Source organism: Balaenoptera acutorostrata, chromosome 18, assembly GCF_949987535.1.
Source record: "Balaenoptera acutorostrata chromosome 18, mBalAcu1.1, whole genome shotgun sequence".
NCBI lineage: Eukaryota > Metazoa > Chordata > Mammalia > Artiodactyla > Balaenopteridae > Balaenoptera > Balaenoptera acutorostrata.
The window spans coordinates 3,400,287-3,426,656 of record NC_080081.1 but is presented as its reverse complement, the minus strand read 5'-3'; the positions used below and the strand labels follow the sequence as shown (position 1 = coordinate 3,426,656).

Below are 26,370 nucleotides of genomic sequence, written 5' to 3'. Positions count from 1 at the left end.
ATTTTCTCAGTGCTTGTATGAACGTGGTGAGGCTGTAAAAGGTATGCATGAGCAGTAATAAAAATGGCAAATTGAGTAATAGAAGGAAAGAACTCTCTCTTCTTAACTTTCAGAAGCCTTCTGGATTTCTCTCTTTATTGGATGAAGAAAGTCAAATGATTTGGTCAATGGAACCAAGTCTTCCCAAAAAGCTACACAGTCTTCTAGAATCCTCAAACACAAATGCAGTTTACTCCCCCATGAAGGATGGGAACGGGAACCTCGCCCTCAAAGACCAAGGCACAGCTTTCACCATTATGCACTACGCAGGACGGGTGAGTTCAGAGAACTGAGCAATTTATGGTACACACTAATGGGCCAAAGGTCTTAAGAACAAGCCTTAAAGGTTTTGATATTTTAGAGTTTTGATAATTGAAACTGGGTGAACAACCCAGAAAATGTTTCTTTCCTAAGCCTGATAAGGACTTAACATCTTCAGAATGTGGGTGATGAAGCATGCGGTATGATTCTTCTCATAACGTTTCCATATTTATAACTTAATAATACGAGCAAAAGAGACCTGGATTTAATACAAGAGCTCTTCTGTGAAATTTGGGATATTTTCAAAATCCAAACAAACATTGGACATCTGAGTTTACTTACCCTCAATATAGTTGTTCGTATTAAATTACTTTTCCTAAACCTAAAGAAGAAAGCAACTCTCCCATCCCTCTCCATTCCCTAACCAGCTTTGTAAAACATGCTTCCTTCTTCAAATCCTTCAAGGACTGACTCTTATCTGTCTAAAACATGTCACAGTCCTGAGGCCAGCCTCCTATCGGGCTTCTCCGAGCTGATCCCTATCACTTCCTCCAAGGCTTACCTGCCACAACTCTCCTCTGCAAAACCCCTGTTCAGGTTCTTTTTTCCAATCCACTCCCTGTTTTTCTGCAGATCCCTCCCCCCACACGTGACGCCTCTTCACACTCAAGCTGGAAATATCCTCCTTGCCTTCTTCACAAGGTCAAATTTTATCCATCTTTTAATGCTCACATCCACGTCCCACTTAATGTCCGATCCAGCTTCCATCTATAGTTAATTCTTCCACTTTTGAATCTGTAGCCGTCAGACTTTCCTCCCTGTTTGGGATGTAGCACAAATAACATTATTAGGGGGTGAAATCCCTAGTCACTCTCTCACTCTCAGTGTATTTCAGTTCACTTCAGCCAGTGTTTACTGAGACTCTACTATATGCCAAACCCAGGGCACTAGAGGATCAAAGATGAGTAAACCGTATTTCTTGCCCTCAAACGTGTCACAGTCAAGTAAGGAAAAGGAAAGTTAACAAATACTTACGCTATAATTTGCTCATAGTAATATTAGTCATGTTAACAAAATTCTCTGTTACCACAAAGAAGAAAGAATTTATTTGGCTCCAAAAAAGAGTGTAGAAATGTTTTCAAGAGGAGGTAAAACGTGACCTTGGCCTTTAAGGGGGTGCTGAGCTGCCTGAGATTGAGAGGGAGGAGCCTCCCAGTAAAGACAAGGGCTTCTGAAAATGAATGAACCGTGCGTCTGTCTGGATTTGGTTGCAAAGGACAGAATCCTGTGTAGCTGTTCAAGCAGAAAATAACTTCAGTGCGGGAAAGTCACTTTCGGGGGGACTCTAAGTTGAACTTTCAGAAATGACCTTAAAACCACCCCACAGGACAGGGCTCCCTCTGTAGCTAGGGCCACGTCTTTGATCAGGAAGCCTGCAGCCTGATTGAGAAACTGCTGCTACAGGTACTGACTCCCAGTAACTGCTGCCACCTAAACCAGTAAGAGGCCCATTCCCCGGCACTCAACAAGGAAGAGTCAGTGGCTGAGCCTGGAGCCTTCAGTGCTGGAGAAAACCAACATCTCCTGGACATGCTCACCAGGTAAAACACAGACACAGCAGAAATGCAGCCTCCACCACTTCAACTTTCTAAATCTCGGGCAGTAGTTCAGACAGGTGGAAGCCGCAGAACGAGCGGACCCTAGCTGCAAAGGAGTCTGGTAGAAGTAATATTCGCACTTTCCAACATCTGCAGGGCAGGAAGTGACCAGGATAAACCTAACACTCCGCCATTTCCACCCACATCGTAGTTGGGAAATGGTACCAGACGTTTGGTCAAGTCTATGGAGGTTGGTAGGAAAAAAGTCTAGGAAGGTTGTTTGTGGTGAAATCATGAATAAATATGCATGTACGCCTCAGGACTTTGTCCTCTTGACAGTGTTAACTTATCAGATGGTTTTAGACAGGGTGGGGGATGAAGTGAGAAAACCAGAGGACATGATGTAGGTAGGTTGGGAAGAAAGGAGGGGGGGCAATGGAAACACTCCAGCAAGGACTGCGTTTGAGCCAAAGCGGCAGGACAGAGTGGTGGCATTCCCAGGGAAGAGTGAGTGACTGAATGTGTGGAGCAAGGGAGGGGACATAGCTGGAGATGACCCTGAGGGCCTCACCCTGTTGACTGATGGAGGTTGTTTTAAGCCAACCGAGAAGGGAAATCCTGGAGAAGGAGGCTGTTTGGAAGGAAAGATATTCTGCTTTAGATGTTTGGAATTTGAGGTTTTTAATGGAAATTCCCATGAGATGCTGAAAATACTTGACATTGGGAGGCTGGCTGCTTCTGGAAACCTAGTCATAGTTTGGGAAATGTATATAATTGCACATGGAGAAGAGGGAGAAAGATGTTAGTAGGAAAGAAAAGTATCACAGAAACGAAGAGAAAAGAGACGTCCGGGTCAACAGGAAGTGAGCCTCGACAGGGCACTTAGGCCAAGGAACAGCTTTGTGAGAAGTTCTGGTGGGACGGTGCTATGTGATGGCTTAGTGGATGTGGGGAGGAAGTCAGTGGATGATTTAATATAATAAATAGATATTCTCAGAAACTATCAACTCTCCTTTAGAGCTGAGAGATTTAGCCTTTACATTTTTTTTTATAACAGTAGCAACCTTTTAGTCCTATGTGCAGCTTTTTTAATCTATATTTTCTTTATATTAAGAATTTACTAAAGAATATAGAAACAAAGATACTTGCATAATAAAATAACATGTTATTTTACTTTTCAATTCAAATGTTAGAATGTTAGAATACTTTTCAATTCAAAAGCTTTTGTGTCAGAATTTATTTTATTGAGGTACAGTTAATTTACAATGTTGTGTTAGCTTCAAGTGTACAGCAGTGATTCAGTTACACATAAATATGTATACATTTTTTTTCAGAATTATAGGTTATTCTAAGATATTGAGTATAGTTATTCTAAGATATTGAGTATAGTTCCTGGTGCTGTACAGTAGGTCCTTGTTGTTTATTTTATATATAGTAGTGTGAATCTGCTAATCCCAATCTCCTAATTTATGCCCCCCTGCTTTCCTCTTTGGTAACCATAAGTTTGTTTTCTATGTCCATGAGTCTATTTCTGTTTTGTAAATAAGTTCATTTGTATCATTTTTTTAGATTCCACATATGTGATGTCATATGATATTTGTCTTTCTCTGTCTGACATACTTCACTTAGTCTGATAATCTCTAGGTCCATCCATGTTGCTGCAAATGGCATTATTTCATTCTTTCTTATTGCTGAGTGATATTCCATTGTGTATATGTACATATCTTCTTTAGCCATTCACCTCTTGATGGACATTTTATTATGCAAGTATCTCTGTTTCTATGTTCTTTGATAATCCCCAGTGCCTGGGGGAGTATCTGGCACATAAAATGCAGCAATAAATATTTGATGAATAAATGAATTATTTGATACTTAAAAAAAATAATTTGTTGAATTCATAGGATTTAGTTGAAAAATTACAATAAGGTATAACTAATGATTTTGGAAAATTATTTTTCTGTTAGTTTCGTGGAAGCTATCTTCAGTCGGTATATACCTGACCCGCCTTGTAAGTGTGTTTGTATTGTATCTTGAAGATATACTAGATGTTCAATAAGTGATAATTGCATTAAACTGAATGGTACCAAGCTTTGGAATAAAATTTTGCTTGCTAATTATTGTATGTTTGCATTTAAAAAGTATTCTACAAGCACCTAATAAAATGTCAATGGTTTTAAGAAAATCTGGGGAAAAACAATGAAGAGTTTGAGTGAATGGAATCATTTCACTGAGTTCTGATAGCAATAAAGCAAAGCAGAGAAAGCCAATTGATTAGTTGCCACATAGCTAAAGCCCTGTGGAATCACGAAATTTCCTGTAAAAGCACCTGTATATTTTAAAGCAGGATTTTCCATAATTGGAGTCAATTTTGTGGTTTTATAAAAGTCTTTCATTTCACTGAGATGTACTAAAGAGTCTTAGCCCAAGGACTCCCCGAGGACTCATTCACATGTTAAAGTATAGATTCTATGTAATTTGTGGCAATATGTCAAGCCATATGCCATTCTAATCATCAGATGTAAAACTTCGTATACTTAAATTTTGAGCTATTGCATTTTCAAGGAAAGCAGCACATTCTGCATTTTATAAATCAGGAGATGTAGCAAAGAGCTAATTGGCTTAAAATCAGCAGGCAGGGTCTATTTTGGACAGTAGGATGAGCAATCCTGAATAGCTCTTTGATGATAAAGTTGATCCCAGAGGAGACCTCAATGGCTTTGGGGTTCGTGGGTTTGTTCGTAGTCTCTTCTTTGGCCAGATGGATGTGCTAGAGAGTTCTTATCACCACTTGCCCCTCCATGCCTGGTTTACCTAGTTTTGTTAGTAAAAACATGCCCTATCTCATAGGAAGGACGATCATTACTGCTGGTGATGATATTGACATCCAGCCTCCCGCCCCCAGAGACCCACACATCTGACTGTTCTACTCTGACTGCGAGACCCTGCCATGCTTCTGAATCTCATTTGGAGCGGAGGCTCAGAAGTCCTTTTAGAAATGTTTAAGCAACATTATTTAAATTGTAGCTGAAGATCTTCCCTAAACACATTTGAATTTTTCATTACTCATAGGAACGTGGTGTATTTTCCAATCTCCATTACAGAAATATTTTAAAGTAAATGGGATGAGGCTGTGCATGAAGTATTAACAGGGTCTCACTAATGAGCATGAATTTGAATTAAGGAAGCTGTGAGTTGTGTGTTTTTTTATCGTTGTTATTTGTTTTAGCAAATTTTAAACCTTATATGGGGTTACCTGTTTTAGGAATTGCTCTTAAACTTCTTTTAGTGATTTAAATGATGGATAAGCATGAAATCCAGAAGTGTGTCTAATTTTATTGGCTTTTAAAATTAAGAATCTTGAAGGAAAGAAGAATAGGATTTGGCAAAAGACACTGGCTCTTAGGAAAGTTGAATTTCCATGAAGGGGATTCCTAAACTCTAATAGGAAATAGTATTTTGAAGTTCCTACATTTTAACGTGAGAAAAGGAAGTTGATTAAGAGATAGTAAAGCAATCTGAAGTAATAAGAGTTAAATTCATGAAAACAGAGGTCAAGATTAATAGCTATAAAATATATGACACTTACGTATTTGACCTTCTTTGGTGTCTGCTCGTAAGGTCTTTGTCTGAATGTTGTTTATTATGATCATGTCTTTTTTGGCATGAAGTGATTCTTTTGGGATCTCGGGTAAGTGTCCCGTTGTATGACTGGCCTTGATGATTTATACAAATCATGCTGGGGTGTTGCTCTTACCTAAGGTGGCGTGCCTGTGTTTTAGCCTCCTTCTGTTTCCACACCTGTAAGTATCGTAGTGGATGGAATGGTGCTGCCCCACACAAAAGACAGGTCCTCGTGCTTGTGCCTAGAACCTATGACTGGGATCTTATTTGGGAAAAGGCTCTTTGCATGTGTAATTAAGTCAAGGATCTTGAGACAAGAAGGTCCTCCTGGATTATCTGTTGAGCTCTAAGCCCAGTGACAAGTATCCTTGTAAGAGGGAGGCCGAGGGAGATTTGAGAGAGAAAAGCAAGTGGAGACCAGAGTGATGCTGCCACAGGCCGAGGAAGGCCGGGAGCCACCAGAAGCTTGAAGAAGCACGGAAGGAGGGCAGGGATGCCAGATTCCAGAGTGGTTGCTGGTTACAGCAGCCCCAGGAAACTAACGCACGTGTTCATTGGGTCAATGTTTACAGATTAGAAAAGCAGTGAGGAGTTTTAACTAGTAGCGTTGTAGTTTTTGTTTTCTTTTAACACATTTGATACATTTGAAAATGACTCCTGCATTTCTCCATCTCTGTTTTTGCTCACATGGTTTCCTCACCTGTAATGCCCCTTTCCTCTTTCTTTCCAAATCATACCCATCTCCCAAGGCCAAGTTCTTGGCCTGATCCAAATTTCCCTGCTCTGTCTCTTCCCTCATCAATAAGCACACCTGATACTTACCTAGCAGTGTTCAATTTGCAGAGTGCCTGGGAAACATTTTCACCACAACCTTCTTTGTAAATGTTACTGTGTCAGTTTTCCAGTGAAGTAAGCCTTGGTGGAGTTTAGTGGTTCACCAAATATTATACAGTTATGTGTGAGTCTCCTGGGGGCACCATTACGAAGTCCCCCATCCAGCATGGCTTAAAACCGTAGAAACGTATCCCCTCTCACAGTTCTGGCGGCCAGAGTCTAAAATCAAGTGTCCGCAGGTTGGGTCCCTCTGCAGGCTCCGAGAGAAATCTGTTCGAAGCCTCTCTTCCAGCTTCTGGGCTTGCCAGCAGTTGGTGTTCCTTGGTTTGTAGACAGAGCACCCAGGTCTCCGCCTCTATCTTCACGAGGTTTTCTCTCTGCGTGTGTCTTTGTGTCCCTTTCTCTTCTTTAAGGACACCAGTCATTGGATTTGGGGTCCCCTCCCATCCAGTAGGACCTCATCTTAACTAATTACCTCCACAAAGGTCTTATTTCCATAAAAGGGCACATTCTGTGGTTCTGGGTGGGCATGAGTTTTGGGGGTACACCAGTCAACCCACTACAGACCAGTAGGTCACAATACGGTGTCTCAGCTTTCTCACCCCGCCACCCCCATGTCTTTCTCTCTCCACCATGGTATGTGCTGAAATCTTAGTGTTTATTATCTGAGTCATGAAATCTGTGTTGTGTAACAGAGAAGACGTACTGGGGCACTTGGGGCTCCATTGCCGTGACTTTGAGGGGTACACTGACCCGTGGAGTTTGTAACTAAGGGGAATATACTTATGAACCTCGTAAACTTGTTCTGAAGGGCAAGTGGTGGGCAAGCAATCAATGCAGGTACAACTGTTTTGAGACGTTGTGTCAAAGATGCAAGTCCTATTTCCCCAACAACTGCTGAAGGTCTTTCCACACAGGAATACCACCATATTTGGCAAAATTTTAAACTCATCAATCACAAGTATCGAAGTCCTGAAAATATTTCGGGAATTACCTAATCAACTGGCTGTACTGAGAATATTGGAGGCCCAACTGACTTTCTCAAATTGAATCATTGGTAAATGTCCTTGATTAGTTAAGAAAGATATTTGTTAATTCTTGTATCTTATAAATGTGCTCACGTTGCATAAATAAATGTTTTATAAATGTGTTAGAATATTTATTTTTATTTATCATGATGTTATTAATATCGCTTTAGCAGATGATAAGGAATATGTAACCACCAAAGTTATAGTATGATATTTTCTTGTACTTCCTATCACACTTGAAAGACTTCAGTGGAAGGTAAGTGCAGGAAATTGAGATTGTCTCTATCTATGGAAACTATAATATTAAAAGAAAAAATATTTAGATAAATGTTTCACCTTATGTTAATGTGACATTCTGTTTTTCACTGACTATACAGGTGGTTTTTGTGATGGGTAACGCTACCTTGATTAAAGAGAATTTTTGTAAAAAATTATATTCTTTACCATTTAGCTTTATGACTAATATTTTAATCAAGCATACAGGTGTGTGAAATTTTACTGCAGATTTTTAAAGGTCCTCTCAATATCATTTTCCTTAAGAAAATTGAAGCGCTCTCTGCAATTTACATACATAATCCAAGATGTAATTTACAACAGAAGGAAAACGTACAGCGCGTTATATAATGTGCTCGTGGGTGCGTCTTTATGTGGGTGGGGTTTGCTTGTATTCATCAAGGTTCCTTTTCCATCCTCCTAAATCACATCCTGGTGAGGTGGATAAAGTCCTAATCCCAGACTGTAGACCCTAATCGTTATCATCATGTCACTGATTTCCACAAGCCTTTCCGGGAACCCAATTACTAAAACATTGCTGATAGGAGTGATGTGGGGAAAAGACTGATTTGTGGCCAGTCTATAAAATACCTGAACTTTTTTTCCCTTCTCCTTGAAAAAGGATCTACCCCTATTGTGGAATAAATTAAGTTTGAAATATGTCGGTTGAGATTTATGGTGTTGCCCAGACGTCTGAGAAGCAGAGATCTCTATCTCATTGAGGCTGCAGTACATTCTAGGTGACAGAGGGATGAAAGCCGACCTCTTTGCCCTCAGACGTATTTACATAACATGTATGTGGGTGAAACCTTGGTCCCTTCAATTTCCCTGTGTCACCTGTGTCAGGAACACCTTCTGTAGCTTGTCTCCTGGCCTTCACCTCCAGAGATTGGTGGGGACACAGTGTTCCCAAGAAGACTCTGAAAGTGAACCTTTAAATCAACGGGAAAAGGAGATGAGCTCATCAATAAGGAAGTTTCTCCAGGCAGAATCCCCAGACATAACAATGAAACCTGTCTGGTCCAAGCCAAACTGATACTATTAAAGGTTATTTGACAAAGATATTTTGACCCACACAAAGAGAGCTTAATTTACATCTGTATTTGTTCACCTCTTGGGCAAACTTTTAGAAAAACAAAAATTAACTCCCCCAGGCTTCTCGTGCTCCATTTCTTCTATCAATTTCACCTTTGGCTTACATTTTTGTAGACTTGATAAATGTCTCCTTATCCAGAGTTTCATTAGGAAGAGAAAATACAGGCTCTTATTTAGGGAATCTTCCCGTTTTTTTCAAAGATTTAACTGGTTCTTTTATCTTCATGGGCTGACAGGCATTTATAAATAGGGAACTTTAGATTTCCTAGAATATTGATATCTTATTGTTAGTTGATTGGTATTTTTTCTCCTTAAAAGGAACCAATGAAGTGTGTTCATAAATTTCAGTTTTGGTAATTTTAATTCAATGCCCATAACCAGAATCTAGATATCTAGATAAGGACTCTTAACAGTAATACTATGTGCTTCTAATAACTTTCTCTGTTGATGAGTATTTATCGACTTAAAGTGAATCAGAATGAGAGCAAGCAAAACTATTAGATGGAATCGCTTAATGGAAAAGTAAAAAATAGAAGCCTCTGCTTATAAATATTGATGCAAGAGAGAGATCAATTTACCACTATGCATGAAATCCAGACATTTTTCAGCAGACCTCAGATAGAAAGCTGAAACCAGGCATGAAAAATTATCAGACCCATTTATATTTACTGAAAACGATCTTATTTCTTTTGCTAAAATCCAATCTTTACACACATTCTGATGTGCTATAGTGAACTCAAGAGTCTATCTCAAAAGTTGCCCATTTTTATCAGCTGTTAATCCCACCTCTTTCCTAGGGATTATATTTTGCATCATGTAAATAACATGGTGGAGAAGGGGGTTATGAATTTGACTGATGAGTGAATTTACTTCCATTCTGTAAATATTGATGATTCCCAGGAGAGTATTTTATGTCTCTTTCTAGGAGTTTATATGCTCTCATGATTCAGTTTCGTAGATGACATGGCCCCCACGTCTCTCCAGTCTGTTTCTCTGTGGGCTTCACACCTACAGGTCTACTTTTAGTATCTCTGCTTGAGTGGCATCTTCACGTTAACAGATCCAGTGGCTAACTAAACTAAATTCCCCAACACTCTCTCAACTGACTTCAAAAAAGTAAATAAAACTGATTTGCCATGTTTGTCCCACTTTTCAACTCATGGTAAAATCAGAAACCCAGTTAATTACCAAATACAAGCTACTCTCTCCCCACTTACCCTTAGAATCCAAATATCCCTCATTTGTATTCCAGCGCCCGAGGTCACACCACCTCCCCCTCTTGGGTCCCTTCAACCGTCTCCTAACACTAACTAATGGAAGAAATGCGAATTATGAGTAAAGGGATGAATGAATATCTTTACTTAAAGGCATATGAACTCCTTTTATTTCATTTATCCTCTTGTTTCCCTGGTGACACTGTCCAGAATTAAATGTGATTATTCTGATTCAACTTGTTAATAATAGTCCTAAACAGTGGCGGTGATGCCTGCTTTCTTTTCCATATTTTTACCTCCCAGTTTACCTCCTTTGGTAGAAGAATAAACTCTGATTTCTCTTTTAAAAATCAGATCTTCCAGACTGTTTTAACACTCTTGTTCTTCGTGTACCTGGTAGTTGAATATGCACAACTCGGGAGATGTAATCAGGATTCGATTTTTATTTTGGGTTCACACCACTTTTTAAAATATATTCAGCTGGGACAGCCCTTCCTTTTAACCAGAAAAAAAACCCAGGCAGCTCCAGCGATATTTCTGGTCTCTCCTAAGTAATAGAGAGTCCTTTATTTGCTTTCGTTGGTGCTCACGGACTCAACTCAGCGACGAGGAATTTCTGGTCCTGTATAGCGATCAGAACCACAAACTTTAGCTGACAGTTTAGTCCCGTCAAGCCCCAGCCACACAGCAGACACGGGACCGTGGCCTGGAGCAGCATCCTGTTTTCTGTTTATTCTTGTGCTGGGTCCTCTCATTTCGTCCCAATGTGGCTTCACGCACACGACTCCTTTCGATGTTTAGGGCTGATGCTGGCTTGGGTGCTTCCATGTGTCCCTGAGACGCTCCTCTGGGGGGGCTTTGAGGCCCTTCCCGTGCCCTTGGTGATGCTTTTCTCCCCTCCCCACCAGCTGGCTGCTCCCCTGGGGCCCTGGTTTCTGATGTTCACCCACAGACGCTCTCCACCGGACCCCACTCCTCTCAGCCTCACATATAGCCTCTTGGGCAGGATGTAACCCAACTTGGGATTGTGGACCAGATGAGGAAACTTCATCACACCCTTTGTAGTTCATCAAAAAGCGTAGTATGTCCTGCTCTCCACTTTCTGGAGCTGACACACAGCGGCCCCTCCTCCTCCAGCAGGGCTGTCCCTTCCCTCACACGCACCCCATCCTCCTGCCCATTTCTGACTTTGTGCTACTTAGTGGGGGTCGATCACCCGTTCCCAGTGTCCCCCTAAGTGCTGGGACATCGTCCAAGTGTATGAGGGCGTTCCATGAAGTCTCCTCCCTCTTAGTTTAGGGGCTGGGGGAAGAAACTGTGTAAAAGTATTTATGGCCCTATTTGCCTGCTGTATAAAGCAATTACTGCTGTGCACTCAAATTGGTGTGAGAGCAATAGATCCATAGATCCATAGATAGACAGAGATGCCCAAGTCAAATACCGTACTTAGAGAAATATGTACACACACACACACATATATAAAGGAAATATCAGTGCCGCCAGAAGCACATGTAAGCCGTCCGTGCTGTAGTCTGGGATGTCCTGAAATGCCTCAGTTATCACTGAGGGTAGCTTCATTAGAGGAAGTTGAACTTTTAGCACTTAACCACATGGAAATACAGATGTCCACATCGGAACTACATTAATTAGGTGGTAATATAATTAGCAATTCAGTTAGTCCTTTACATTTTGCCTTGCAAGGTAGAGTGTCCACTCTGGAAAAGGCTCTCATTCTAATGCAGCGTTTCATATGTTACAATGGGTAAGGTCTCAGCCCAGTAGGAGAAGGAAGGACAAAGAAGACGCAGGAAGTCTAGGTAGTGAATCCCTAAGTGATGCCACAAGGCTCTCCTAAGAATTCTCCACCCTTGTTTTCCCACTCAGGTGGTTTCCTGTTGGCTTCCTGATTCTGGCCTGAATGGAGAATTGGTTGTGACATTTACGTTTCTAGCCTACAGTGCCATGCTCTATTTGTTTCCATTTCTTTTTCTCTAACCTGCGAGGCCTCTCTGCAGGTACGCTGAGACCCCCTCCGCTCGCCGCATGTGGTTCATTTCACGGGCTGCAATGCTATCTCCTTGCACCCTCAGCCTTCTCAGAATGAGTAGTTTTTATCGCTCTGTCTGCATCCATCCATCCGCCCTTCTAGGCCTGCCTTGCTCTCTTGGCTTTCCGTCATACCTTCAAGAGCTTCATTATCTCTCGTTAGGTGTCCTGAACAGTGATGAACACGGTATCTCTCCTTGTCCCTTTGAGCTGCAGAGCAGGTAGAAGCAGCTGAGCTGTCAGCACCAAGACAGGAATAGACAGAGCGAGAAATTGGGGCTGGTGGAGGTGAGCCGGGGTCTAGCCTGAAAAAGAAACTGCTCCAAATTTTCAAGCAGAAGAAAAGGAGTACAGGCAATAGGTTCCACAGGAAAAGTGGAGACAGATGGGAGACGATGAGGTCACCCAGAGACGTGGGAAGCAGCTGCCTGCTCTGCGGCTGGAGATGGGAAGGGAGGAGACAGTCCTACGGGAAGGGGAGCCGACGGCAGACTGTCACACCTTCCTTGACCTCGCGTGGCCCTCCTCCTGTGCGCCAGCGCCTGGAGCGGGGCTGAGACCACAGACGTTAGGATGTTAGGCCCCAGCTCTGGCAGACCCCGTGCTTTCCTTATCCAGGTGGAGTAAGCCAGCTTCTCTCGCTGTAATTCAGGGAAGTAAAATCAGGGATGGTGGACGGAGCCATTTCCCCGGAGCTCACTCACCCTTGCCCTTCAGTTTCCTTGGAGATGAGCCAAAGCTGAGCTTGACAGCCTCCAGTTGGGAAGACAATGCATGTGGTTTGGCCTTTTGTGACTTTTCTTTGTGGACCCAGGAGACTAAGTATCTTGACGGATTGTGATTCACACCCATGGCGGAAGTTTTATAACCCCCGTTTTTATATACGGCGAACATAATTTTCCTTTTAATTGTACGCATTGCAGCGCCCGAGTGTTACAGCGAGTACATCCAGAAGAGGAGCGCATGGCCGCGGCTCCCAGCCTACACGCTTCTCTCTCGGCATCCTCACCACAGCATGTAGAAGAGCGTGCTAACTGCTGAAACGTGAGGAAAATGCTAAATTCCCTTTGGAGCCATTTTATTGAATGGAATCATTCCAAAGGAAATCTTTGACTACATGACAATTTCCTTTAAGATTTGTATGGGCCTGTATGCATATAAATTTCTCTGTTACATGCATGAGGGATGCTGTCACTTATAGCATGAATCCTTAAGAGGAAAAAAAAAACAAGCCTGAGTTTCAGTTATGTTAAGACAGAGGGGGGAAAAAGAGCATTTATCCTGGCCTCTATCTTTTGTGACTTTCAGGTTTTTCTCTCCTTTCATCCCCCAAACAGTAAACCAGCAGGAAAAGGAGGGGTGGGGCTGAGAGCAGAGAAGCTGTCCTGAGTGACCTAGAAAGGCCCATGCCTGAAACCTGCTCCTGCCGTTCCAGCAGTGCCCGCTACGTCCCTCCTGAGTGGCACAGCTGAGACAGGACAGGCCTTATCTGTCACCCTGGCATCACAGACTCACAGAGCTAGGGTGATTCCTAGGGTACATTGAGTTTTTCTCCTTGCTGTTTTCCCATTCATACAGATTCCTCTGTCCATTTAACTAGGCTCTGAGGCTCACTGCCCTTTGACTCACCAGGAGCCCAATGGGGTGGCCTTTTCCCACTCAGTGTTGCAGCACCCATGGCTTCTATGCAACCTTAGTGCCTCTTCAGGTCAGTGGTCCCAGTGAGGTCCGGAGGCTGAGGCTAGGTGGCTGGCGAGTGTAATGTGCTTTTACTCTTCCAGGGAGATGGGCTTTATTCGGAAGCAATTTCTTTGTAAAGTAATCAATGAATTTTGACTGATGGCATTACAGCTACAGGATGAGCGCCTCCTTTTCGGATGGCAGCTCACGTAGCAACCTCATAGTTAGATGGCGTAGATGACTCCGTGAGTCCTTCTCGGGGCGATAATGTAAAAATATTCTGGAACAGGGCTGAGGGGAAGGTACAGGTGAGCGTTAGAGCAGATATGGGGGTTGCTGATTAGAAAACGATAGGTACTATGCAAAACTAGGACTAACATACTTTTTCATGCATCTTCAAAATCACCCAGAGAGAGAGAGAGAGGTTGACATGACCATCCATGTTCTGGAGACGAGAAATCAGGAAGGCTCAGTACCTTGATGTCCTTACCTACCAGGCACCAGGCCTGGTTGAAGCTGGAGCCCAAAAGGCAGCTGCCATGCAAGGCTGGTCCTCTTTCCAGTACAGCTTGCTGCCTCCTACCTAGACGTGGGCCTTGAGAAGTAGACTCGGCTTTGGCAGCTGGTGGAGCTGGAAAGGACTTTTCTAAAAAGAAAGGGGAGCACCTGGAAATAGGCCATATGTCAAAGGATTGTATTCAGTGAGGTGGACATCTTTCTGTGGAAAGTGAGGATCTACCAAGGATTCGACACGAGCGATCATGGAGTTAGATTTTTGGTTTTCTATTCACGTCTTCTTCTGAAAATTAACTTTTAGTTCTCGTGTTAACTTAGGACTAAAAGAAAATGTGTGCTTATCATCACCCAGATTATATATTTTTTTAACTGTGGCCTGCTCGTTTGCTATAATTTTTTAAGTGAAAATAAAACCCAAAACCTTTTAGTTACCTTTATTAAAATGACAGTGCGCCTTTTTAGAATGTGCAGTTTTGAAATGCTTAGTCACAGTTCAGATTTCAGCATTGTGCGAAGTTTCTGCATTTGTCTTGTGCCACCACCTCCTTGCTGGGGGGAGGGGGTGATGTCAGAGGAGTGGGGGGAGGTCAGGGCTCTCGCCACTGCCCAGAGGTAACCCGCCGCAGGTCCCCTCTCCCCGCGCCCACTTAGGAAGCAGTAGAGAGGCAGGTCGACCCCTTCCACCTGCACACCCTGCAGCCAGGGAAGTTGCCTGGAGACCCAGTGGAGACCCTGAACTCCTGCTCACCCAGCGGCAATGAGAATCCCCTCTTCTTTTGTGTCAGATGAGGTTGAGTGGGGACCCCGAATTCTCCACTTGACAGTAATGAGGCTGTGCCTCTCTTCCCCTGCTGAGTGCTCTCAGAGGAGGTCAGCTAACCAGAAGGTTAAGTGGGAAACTTCAACATCCTCTTCTCAATTGATAGAACAGCTTTGTGGGAAATCAGAAAGGATGTAGAAGAACTCAACACCATCAACCAACGGGATCTGCTCATTTATAGATGTGTAAACCAAGAGAAGCAGAATACTCATTCTTTTCAAGTCCATGCTTCAAGAAAGACTATATTCTGGGCCATAAACCAAACCTAAAATTCCGAAGGATTGAAATTATACAGACTGGGGCTTTCCTATCACAATGGACTCCTCAAACTAAAAATCAAGAAGAGAAAAATAACAGGAAAATCTCCAAATACCTGGAAACTAAAAAATGCCCTTCTAAGTAATCCATAGATCAAAAATGAAGTTTCAAGGGAATCCAAAAATATGTTGAACTGAATGAAAATGAAAATACAACATGTCAAACTTTTGAGACAGACCTAAAACAGTGCCAAGAGGAAAATTTATAGCACTACATACATATATTAGAAAAGAGGAAAGTCTCAAGTCAGTAATCTAAGCTTCCACCTCAACAACCTAGAAGAAGGAAAGTAAAATAAACCCAGAACAAGCAAACGAAAGGCAATCCAAGAGCAAACCGAGAGCAAAATGCATGGAATTTTTTTAAAAATAAAGAAAATCAATGAAACAAAGAGTTGGTTCTCTTAAAATAACCATAAAAATGACAAACCTCTAGTAAGGAAAGACAAAGAAAAAAGAGAAAAGACACAAATTGCTAATATCAGGAATAAAACTGGAAATATGAATACAGATCCTGCAGTCAACAAAAAGATCAAAAGGGAATAAATACTACAAACAACCGTCACATATAAATTTGACGACTTAGATGAACTGGACCAGTTCCTCACAAAACACAAATGACCTCAATTCACCACATATGAAATAGAGTCCTGAGTCTTCCCTGCACTGATGTCAATATCCTACTGGTGATGGTTTTGTCCGATGTTATCATTGGCGGGAATGGGGTAAAGGGTCCGCCAGCTCTATCGGTGTTATTTCTTACAACTGTGAATCTACAATTATCTCAAAATTAAAAGTTTAAGAAGTATTTAAAGGTGATGGGAGCAGGTTATCTGTGGACATAATAAACGGGCATGAGTGGATATCATTTATTTAGATTTTCTAGTTGCCTTTGACAAGGCCAATACCAAACTTTATTGGATTGAGGAAATCATCATGGTTAAAAGACCAAGTCTGGAAACAGATTGTATTTTATCCTTAAAATGAAAAAATAAACCCATCTCAGATGTGTGTGCACACATATGTGTGTTGTGTGCATCTATTTGTCAGCTCGTCCCCTGAAAAGTCCTAGAAACACTGACTAGCTCGATAATACTATGCTATTGTGCACCTCTAGGTCTCTAATTTCAATTTTCCTATAAAATATGAAAGGGCTCCTTGAGGAAATACTCGATTCCAGATTTGGGACCAGGAAAAAAAAACATGATATGGAACCATGTGTTAGCATTCCACTAATGCCAAGTTTATGTAACACATAGTCGTTAGCATTATTGCATTAATTATTATAAAATAAGCTATCTTGGGGGGCAATGTCTAATACTTTTGTTGAGCTGTCAACTCAAATCCCATCAATACTGTAATCATCCATGTCTTAGGAATAGGCTCAGAAGCTCTTAAACTTGGAATGCCTTTGCAGAATATTAATTTAACACATAAAGAAAGACTCAAAGAGTTAAAGCAGTTTTCCCATTGTCACAAAATAATTAAGCTCACCTGCTTCAAGACTCATTAATTTTACATGAAGTAAAAACTTTTGCCCAACTCCATGCTTCCTACAAGCATCAAACTGCCCTTCTTGAGTGTTTGCACTTGTATGGATTTTGTGAAGTATCTTTTCCACGTAACTTCTCCAGCTGGTGTCTCCAACTGGGAAGTTCTGAACTTTAGTTTTAATGGGAGACCTTTAGCTTTTTGTCTAACTATCCAAGTACAACCAGGATGCCATTCATGAGGACTTCCCAGAGCACATGATCTTGTGATAATGAAAGACTCATCAACATAATCTTAAATAAAAAGGGGCAGCACGATGTTATGCTATATGTGGTCACAATATAACAAAACCTTTTTGTTCATTTCACCAAATATTAAATGAATCTGCCCAGTGGACAAAGCATTTTGCTTGTTGCTGCAGAGACAGAGCTGAGCAATCCATAGTCACTCCCTCAAGGTACAGGAGGAAGGCCCATCACAAAGCAAGGCATAACAGGAGCAAAGGCAGGCAAGGAATGTGTTTAGAAAAAATCAAGTAGTCCAATTGTGTGTGTGTGTGTGTGTGTGTGTGTGTGTTTACTTCAGAATCATCAGATACCCGTGAAAAGAAGAGGCTACAATTATAGATTGGAACCATACAGAGGAGGACCCTACACTGTAGGATCAGCTCTGGGACATTAAATAACCTGCCAAAGTCCATATAGATGCAGAGCAGCTTAGCTGGGTGTCCGTGGTCTCTCTCTGGGCACTGCTGTGTCTAATACAGGAAGGCATGCAGAAGCCAAACTCCAGGTTAAGGTTTCTCAACCCCAATCCGATGGTCACTGGGAGCCAGATACTTCTTCACTGTGGGGCTGTCCAGGGCACTGTAGGATGCTTGTAGCACCCCTGTCCTTCCAACGCTTCAGTTGTGACAAACGCAAAAGACTCCAGGCACTGAAAGTGTCACCATCATCCCTGGTTGAGAACCACTGCTCTAGATGATGTAAAAATTGTTTATATTCAACAATGTGTAATATGTAACATGACATATAGGTTACATTTTCATATTGGTAAGCCATGTTCTGGCCTAGGGGCAAACTAGATAATTAGATAATGATTGAGAAGTATCTTAAAGTTGTTTAGTTGTTTGCCTCTTAGCTCAAGCAGTCTTCTGATCCAAATTCATGTTGGAAAATCTGGGAATCTGGAGGGTATCTTGGGATTTCTGTGCCATTAGGCTCTTGTGACAGCAAAGAATAAAATCTCAGCAAGGCTTTATTGTAAGGATGACACAGTTAGGCATTGGAACTTGAAAACCCGGTAGGAACCAAGACTCACTGGGGGTCATCTGGCCTTTTTCTAGCTTCCTCTCACTGGCCACTCACCTCTTTCTCATGGATTCTTTCTGTCTAGTTCCATCTTGCTGCCAATGAGACAATCTTCTCTGGGCCATCCAGTTAAAATTCCCAAAGGAGTCGGGTGATTATCACCTTCACTTGTCTAACCACCCACACTCCCTCATGGTGATGCAGAACGGAGAGACATCATTGACCAGATGCCCTCCTTGGGGTCAGTCCTGGTCTACCTGGGGTAAAGGACAGCCTGTGACACCCAACCGTGGTGAAGCAGCAGCAGCTGTTGAACCTGATGGGCCTCGTGGCTGATCTGACCCTCAGGACCACACTTGGGAACTCACACTTGGCTGAGGCTGAGAGAGACAATAAAACCACGTCTCTCTTCAAAAATCACGTCTCCCAGGCCAGATGGGAATACCAGCAAAACCAGACAATAAAGTCATTTAAATATGTTCGTAAGTAAACTGTGACAGGAAAAAAAAACCTGTTCTTTGAATAATCCAGAATTAATTGTTTCCTGAGTTTTCTTTGTTTTAAGGGCTTCAGATTTTATTCACTGCTTAAATGATCCAAAGGAACGCTTTTTTTTTTACTGAAGTATAGTTAATTTACAGTGTTGTATTAGTTTCAAGTGTACAGCAAAGTGATTCAGTTACACATACCTACATATATATGTACGTATCTGTTCAATATCTATTCTTTTTCAGATTCTTTTCCATTATAGGTTATTACAAGATATTGAGTATAGTTTTCTGTGCTCTACAGTAGGTCCTTGTTGTTTAGTATTTTCTATATAGTAGTGTGCGTATCTGTTAATCCCAAACTGCTGATTTATCTCTTTCCCCACCCCACCACCCCCGCTGCTATCCACTTTGGTCACCATAAGTTTGTTTTCTACATCTGTGAGTCTATTTCTTTTGTAAATAAGTTCATTTGCTATCATTTTTTTAGATTCCACATATAAGTGACATCATATAATATTTGTCTTTCTCTGACTTACTTCACTCAATATGAGAATCTCTAGGTCCATCCATGTTGCTGCAAATGGCGTTATTTAATTCGTTTTTATGGCTGAGTAGTATTCCACTGTATATATATACCACATCGTTTTTATCCATTCATCTGCCAGTGGACATTCAGGTTGCTTCCATATCTTGGCTCTTGTAAATAGTGCTGCCGTGAACATTGCACGTATCTTTTGGAATTAGAGTTTTCTCTGGATATATGCCCAGGAGTGGCATTGCAGGATCATATGGTAGCTCTATTTTAAGTTTTTAAATAAAGACAGCACTCCATTTCTCAAACTGACGCCTCATTTCCTTCCCTCCCAAGGTGTCGTGAAGTCTTCCTACTTGGTTTAGAGAGTTTTCTGAGCAGGTGAGGGTTTTGCAGAATAAACAGGCTATGGTGGCTGGGAGTCAGCACCCCTTTCTCCTAAACTCGCGATTGGAGGAGGGCTCTGTCAATCAGAGCAGAGGCGGCACCCCTGGCTCCACGTGCAGCAGGAGAGCCTGGGAAAGGGAGCTTTGAACTTGCCTGTAGCGAGAACTCTAAGACCTGAAGACACTGCTCTTATGAATAATTTAAAACTGCCGCTGAGTCAAGTTATTCTTTAAAGGAAATTACTTTCGTGGTCATGTTTAACCATTAGTAATTATGCCACTTTCTTTTATCATAGGTAACGTATGAAGTTGTTGGAGCAATTGAAAAAAATAAAGACTCCCTTTCACAGAATCTTCTATTTGTAATGAAAAGTAAGTTTTCCCCGTACGGTTAAAATGCCACACGTTCTTTATGTCTCTGTCTCTGAACATGGTCCTGTAAAATATGCCACCAGCTAAGGATAATTGGACTATCTTTTGTGTTCTAATGCCCAGAATAATAAGGAATGGATCTTGCCATGCTACACACTGGTTACAACTTAATTTGGAGTCTAGTAGAAACCATAATTTAACTAAGCTTTTAGCAGATAGAAATATAAAACACCTTTACCAGTTTGGCGTGTGAATATAAAGAAGCTCTTGTGTGAAGACTGATGGAGATGATGCATATGGCTTCCACAGTTATTTAGGCTACAGCAGGGTGAGTTTCATTACTTAAGATGACTCTGGAGCACATCTAAGGGTGGTATTTTATTCTTGTGTACTTTCAGCTATAAAAAACTAATGCTTACAAAGTAAAATGAGGGTACGAATTGATATATACATACACACATGCATATATGTATATATCCATATAAATTTATAGGTGACATCTACTTAGTGAACCTTAGTACTTTATATACATATCTCTATACATATATCTATAATTCTATACTATACGTAAAATGATGTACTGGGTTTATATGTGGTATAATTATATATATCTCTATATTTACATATAGATCTATAAATGTACATATATGTATAGTTCTATCTCCTCTAGTAATTGTTTTCTTAATAGCAGTTCTGCAGTGATTCACATTTTCTTAATAACCTCTTCAACGAATTAAAATGTATCATCTTTGTGCTTTAAGTTGCTCTAAATGAGATGGAGCCATTTATCATTCCTGGGAAAAGAAGCATATCATAGCCTTTCATGAAATAGTTGGATGCCTTTGAGCTGGAAATAAGACATCCATATCACTTCCAGCTGGAGGAATATATTTACCTTAAATCAAATAGTAGAGTTGCAATATATTGCTTTTCATGGGGAAGGATTCTGCTTGCCTCTCAGAATGTATGGTTATTGAGTTCTCTTAAAGGCTGAGACTAATGATAAAAACATGGACTTGGAATAATACTGTGTAAAAAGAAAGACGTGAGATAACTGATCTTCTTGATTATCACTGGAAGTATCTTCCTTCTAGTTTTCAAATATTTGGACTTTCATTCATAACATACTTAAAATTTTATAACATATATAAAATCCATGTATTTTATGAAGAACTAATATACAGCATGTTTTCAAAGTTGGCACTAGGCCTCCTTTTTTTTTGTATTTCATGGTGACGGAATATGTATTTAGAAAGAAAACATGATGGCTTCTGATATTGCAATTCTGCTTATCTTAACAGAGTCCCTATATCTCAAAGTCATTCTTTTGTGTATGCTTGCTAACAAGTGCCAAGAGAAAACAGGCGAATCTTATTTTATTCTAAATATTTTAGACTATACATACATCTGAACAAGAGGACAAAATTTACAATGTGCCCTTATATGTTCATGTAAGAGGTGCCAAGTGTTTTCTGCTGAGAGCTAGAGAATAAATATTTCAGGCTTTGCGAGCCGTAAGTTCACTGTTGCAACTACTCAACTCTGCTATGATAATGAAGAAGCAACCGTAGACAATACAGGTGGATGTGGCTGTATTTCAATAAAACTTTATTTACAAAAACAGGCAATGGGCTGGATTTGGCCCACAGGCCACAGTTGCTCACCCGTTCTATCACACAAGCAAAGATGCCTGGTTGTGATAGTATTTTATGAATCTATGGAATGTTTTGACACTGCAAATAGTTATTAAAAGCAAGTGTAATTTATAGATAATAGTAATAATTCCTGTTTCCAGGCACCTTGCTAAGTACTCTGCTTACAGCAGCTGATTCAATTCTCATATTATCCAAAAGCTCCCAGGTGAGGAAGGAGGCAGGGTCCCTACAAATCCAGCTGTGTCTGTGACACCCCTGCCCAGTGCAGACAGGGAGCTGGGTGGCACGGCTCACACAGACAGTGCCCTCGTTGGTGCCCAAGATGAGAAATCAAGTCCACTTGACTCAGAAAGAAGCAGGTAGAGTTAAAGTCCAGACTCTTAAGTCTACTTATAAGTAGAGGAAAATTTACTATTTATTGTCAATGATGCTGGTGGCATTTCTGCATACCTGCCTATAGACTGTGGGCACCTCAGTCAGCTCAGCCCGTTTTACGGGCAGAAAGGCACCCAGTGCATTGTGTATAGAGCCCAGAGAGGGATGCTTCCCATTGCAACGTGTATACAGGGTGACATGAAGAAAAATGCCTGCAGCAAGTGACTCCTAGAAGTAGGGAAGGGAGGCCAAAGCTGTCTCTCCTTTAGGGACTTCCTTCTCAGGCTCTAGGTGGCCACACGATGGCCGAATTTCTCTCGTCTCCCACTGGCTCAGCTTACGGGCTGGGCTCTACTGTTAGGGTTTAGGCACGACGGCATCTCCATCGTAGGGTGATGCTAGTCCTACTTTACCTTCATGCAGCCTGGGTGTGTGATCCAGAGAAAGGACAGAAACAGGTCAGTTACATGTTTTGGTTCATAGTTATGTCTGGTGTTTACAGATGTAGTAAAGCCTTTTTCCCCAGTTATGGGAGTACCAAGTTGCACTATCTATCTGTGGTCCCATCCATCCACAGACTAGCTAGAAATATAAGTAATATGTTTAAGTTAACTAGGCCATGGTATTATATGTTTATTGTTTCACTGTTTGCTTTGAAATGATTTCAAACTTAAAGTCACAAAGTTAGTACAAGGAACTCCCGTATGCTCTTTTCCCAGATTGACTTTTTTCATTTCCTTTCTCCTTTTCTCTCTTCCTCTCTCCTTCCTTCCATCTCCGTGTGTGCGTGCGTGTGTGAGTACGCACCCTCTCTGAACCACTGGAGAATGGCCAAAAGTGTCTTTGTGCCTAAATACTTTGGTCCAAGGACCAAGGACATGATCGTAGATAACCTCAGTAAATTATCAAACTATTAAACATTGATATGATACCAATATCTAATTCAGAGTTTATGTAACACTTTACCAGTTATCCCACTAATGTCTTTCATAATGATTTTTCCCCCAATTCAGGACCATTTGCTGAGTTTACTTGCCATTTCTTGTCAGTCTTCTTTAATCTGGGACATTCCCTCAGCTTTCCTTTTTCTTCATGACATTAATATTTTAAGAAGTGGAAGCCCAGTTTTGTCATTATTTTGATACTAAAATTGCCCAAGACTTGGCCAGTGAGAACCCCTCCAAGCTAGTTCCTATGTCCTTTTGACAGGTTCGCATGTCTTTTGTGGCACTTTCTTACATTCTGGCTTTCCAGAATGTTCTAGGATCTTCTACCTTGCCTCAGATCCAGAATTGGCCACTTATCCAAGAAGACTTGATTTATTTTAGAGGTGAATGGTGTTAAGAAACACTAAGAAATGGGGGCAGGGTGAACTCATTGCTACTGGGGTGTCATTGCTTTTAGACCCTTTCAGAACTAGAAAATTTAAGATATAGGCATAGATTTTCAATATATATGTGTGTATGTATATATAGATATAGATATAGATAGATATATCACTGTATATTATTGTGATACCTATAATTTCCACCCAACACCACAGAGCTCCTTTTTGCCTTCTGCAATCCATAATTGTATCTCCCTTCTCTAACCCTCCTCCTAGCTCCCTATTTGTTTATTCATATAGCGACTTTTCACTGAAGGCACTGCTGATAAATATATTAGCTGGGCAAACAAAATAATCTGAGTGCAGAAATGGTGGAAACTAAACCACTTTGCTCCTAAACGTTGCCAACTGTCCGGTGGGCTAAAACTGATCCTGAATGATTTATGCATGTTACATCACACTTTAATCTTGCAGGAATCCACAGAGTAGGTACTCAGGTGGTTATTTCACAGAAAAGGAAATTAAGGCTTAAAAACTGTCTACATACAGATAGAAGTAACACAAGAAACATGCCTTCTAGGTCCTTAACTGTCACAGACATGGTTTTCACTTTGCTATTCAAATGTGTCCATCCATTCATGAGCCCGTTTCTCCCTGAGGTGTCAAGAAAGACATATGGACCCAGAATTACCAGAATTTTTATAACCTAACATCTAATATATCAACTTGCTTTCACCTTCCCAGCTTAACTGGGTCAGAAAAAGAGGCCCTTTTTCCCCTAACAGCTGAGACAGCCGAATGAGACAGGGGCTCCCCTATATCTGCCATCCACTCGGAGAGAGGTTCTTCCTGGGGACGTGTGTCCCTGGCATTCACTTTCCTGGAATGGAGAGCTGCTGACCAAAACCATTTCATGACTTGGTCAAGTGCACTGAGGCCTCTTAGGTCTGAGCAGGTCCGATCCGGTTCTGGCTGTTAGGAGGCTCAGGTGGGGGAGAGGAGAGCGTGGGATCTGGACCGAGGGCAAAAAAGGTCAGAATTCATCCAACAGCGTGATGAGTAGTGGGGAAAATAAAAAAGAGGCAAAAGGAAAGGTAGACTCCTAAATTCCCTCCCCACTCAGAATGTTTCAGTGGTTAGAACGCTCGGATGACGTGTAAGCTTAATGCTTGCGTGAATTACGATTTTAATGCCGCTTACAATATTCATTTATTTATTTCCTAGCTAGTGAAAATGTCATGATCAATCATTTGTTCCAGTCGAAACTGTCACCAACAGGAGCCCTCGTACCTTCCTCTCCTTCTTTTAAATTCAGAGGACATAAATCTGCCTGGCTCAGTAAGAAAATGACAGCTTCTTCAATGATTGGAGAAAACAGGAATTATCTAGAACTTAGTAAGGTAGGAGTTTTTATGATTCGTGTCTGGTTGTTTTGAAGTTTGCTTATTAGCATATTTGCTGCTTCTTTTAAAGAAAAAAAAGCACAATCCTCAATGCTAATGGAAAGAAACTGATATTTTAATTGAAAAAATTAAAGGAAAGACTGCTTACCTAAAGTACAACCCTCTGAAAGAGGACAGTTATAAGAAAGTGCAGTAGAGTGAGAATTTGAGAGCAAATAGAGTATCGGTCATTTTATTTGCTGTCTGTGCAGCATAATTTTTACATCTCATCTCTGTGACTGAATTTTGATGAATGGGAGGTAACTTCAGGGATAGTAGGATTAAAGGGAATAAACTTAGCTACCTTATTCTGTTGATATTAATCACTTCAGAGGCTTCAGGTCTCTAAACAATAAATTGTTTCTCATATAGACATAGTGTATTTTTCAGGTCCTAGAGTGTTTTCACTGTGTTTTATAGATTTTTAATTTATTTCAGCATTATACTAATTTTTTATTGGGGTATAGTTGCTTTACCATGTTGTGTTAGTTTCTGGTGTACAACGAAGTGAATCAGCTGTATGTCTACATATATCCCCTCCCTCTCGGTCCTCCCTCCCCAACCATCCCACCCATCTAGGTCACCACAGAGCACCGAGCTGAGCTCCCTGTGCTATACGGCAGGTCCCCACTAGCTATCTGTTTTACACATGGTAGTATATTTATGTCAATCCTAATCTCCCAATTCGTCCCACCCTCTTCTTCCCCCACTGTGTCCACACGTCCATTCTCTACGTCTGCGTCTCTATTGCTGCCCTGCAAATAGTTTCATCTGTACCATTTAATGGGTATTTGTCCCACACCAGCGTGGTTGTACTTACGACCTAAAGATTCTGACGATTTGTAAAATAGAACAAAAAATTCAGTGAAGAGTTGTTTCAAACTGAAATGTTTTAAGTTTATGAATTCAGTGCCCAGTTGTAGCCCAGTTTGTTTTGCTTGCCTTTATAAAAACTCTTAAAAAATGAGAAATATGGTTGGGAAGGTGTCCAGGACAATCAATCTTAGAAATTCAGTCATTGTAGCTTGCTGAAATGCATTTTAACTTACCAATAAAAATAAAAGCATAATTAAAATCAACTGTATTATAGAAGAGTGGCAGAAATGTGTATAGCGTATTAGAAATGTGTGTGTGTGTGTGTGCGTGCTTCTGAGTGCGTGTGTATGTGTTTAGCCATTAGACCCTAGATTTAAGGATCCTTTGATATAGTTGTTCCAGAACTGGACCATCTCAGGAATTCAATCTCATTGCATATAAAATGGCATCTTTTACATAAAAAGGACAAAGTGTTCCCCTTGTAAGCTCAATCTCTGTTCCTGGTGGTTTCGCTGAAACTCCTCGCCCTTCCTTTCTCTATCATCCTGGAAATCATGAGCAAGAAATCGCCACACACCTCCAAACTGTAAATTTTAACCTTAATTATTAAACATTACCAGGCATAGATGCCATTAGTCTTTTCCCTGAAGGACTGCAAAAGCGAGATAATTCACAGCAGTTCCTCCACCCGGAAAGGGAAATTGAGTGTTCAGTTTCAAGGGATGAAGATTTATTTATTATGATTTTTCCTTAAGTGTTCCATTCCTCTCTTCCCTCCGAGGGTCCTCACCCCTGCACACCCATCCCTGTGACCAGCAGGGTAGCCATCTA

The 26,370-nt window shown here is 41.2% G+C and overlaps 1 protein-coding gene across 1 annotated transcript in view; it reads left to right on the top strand.

Moving 5' to 3' along the window:
* Positions 1–26,370, top strand: part of MYO16 (myosin XVI) — a 545,489-nt gene that overhangs the window by 388,171 nt on the left and 130,948 nt on the right. Inside the window, exons 23-25 of the mRNA XM_057532523.1 lie at positions 114–314; positions 19,849–19,924; positions 24,506–24,681. Of these exons, the coding sequence (XP_057388506.1) occupies positions 114–314; positions 19,849–19,924; positions 24,506–24,681 (453 nt within the window). The remainder of the gene's footprint in view (positions 1–113; positions 315–19,848; positions 19,925–24,505; positions 24,682–26,370) is intronic.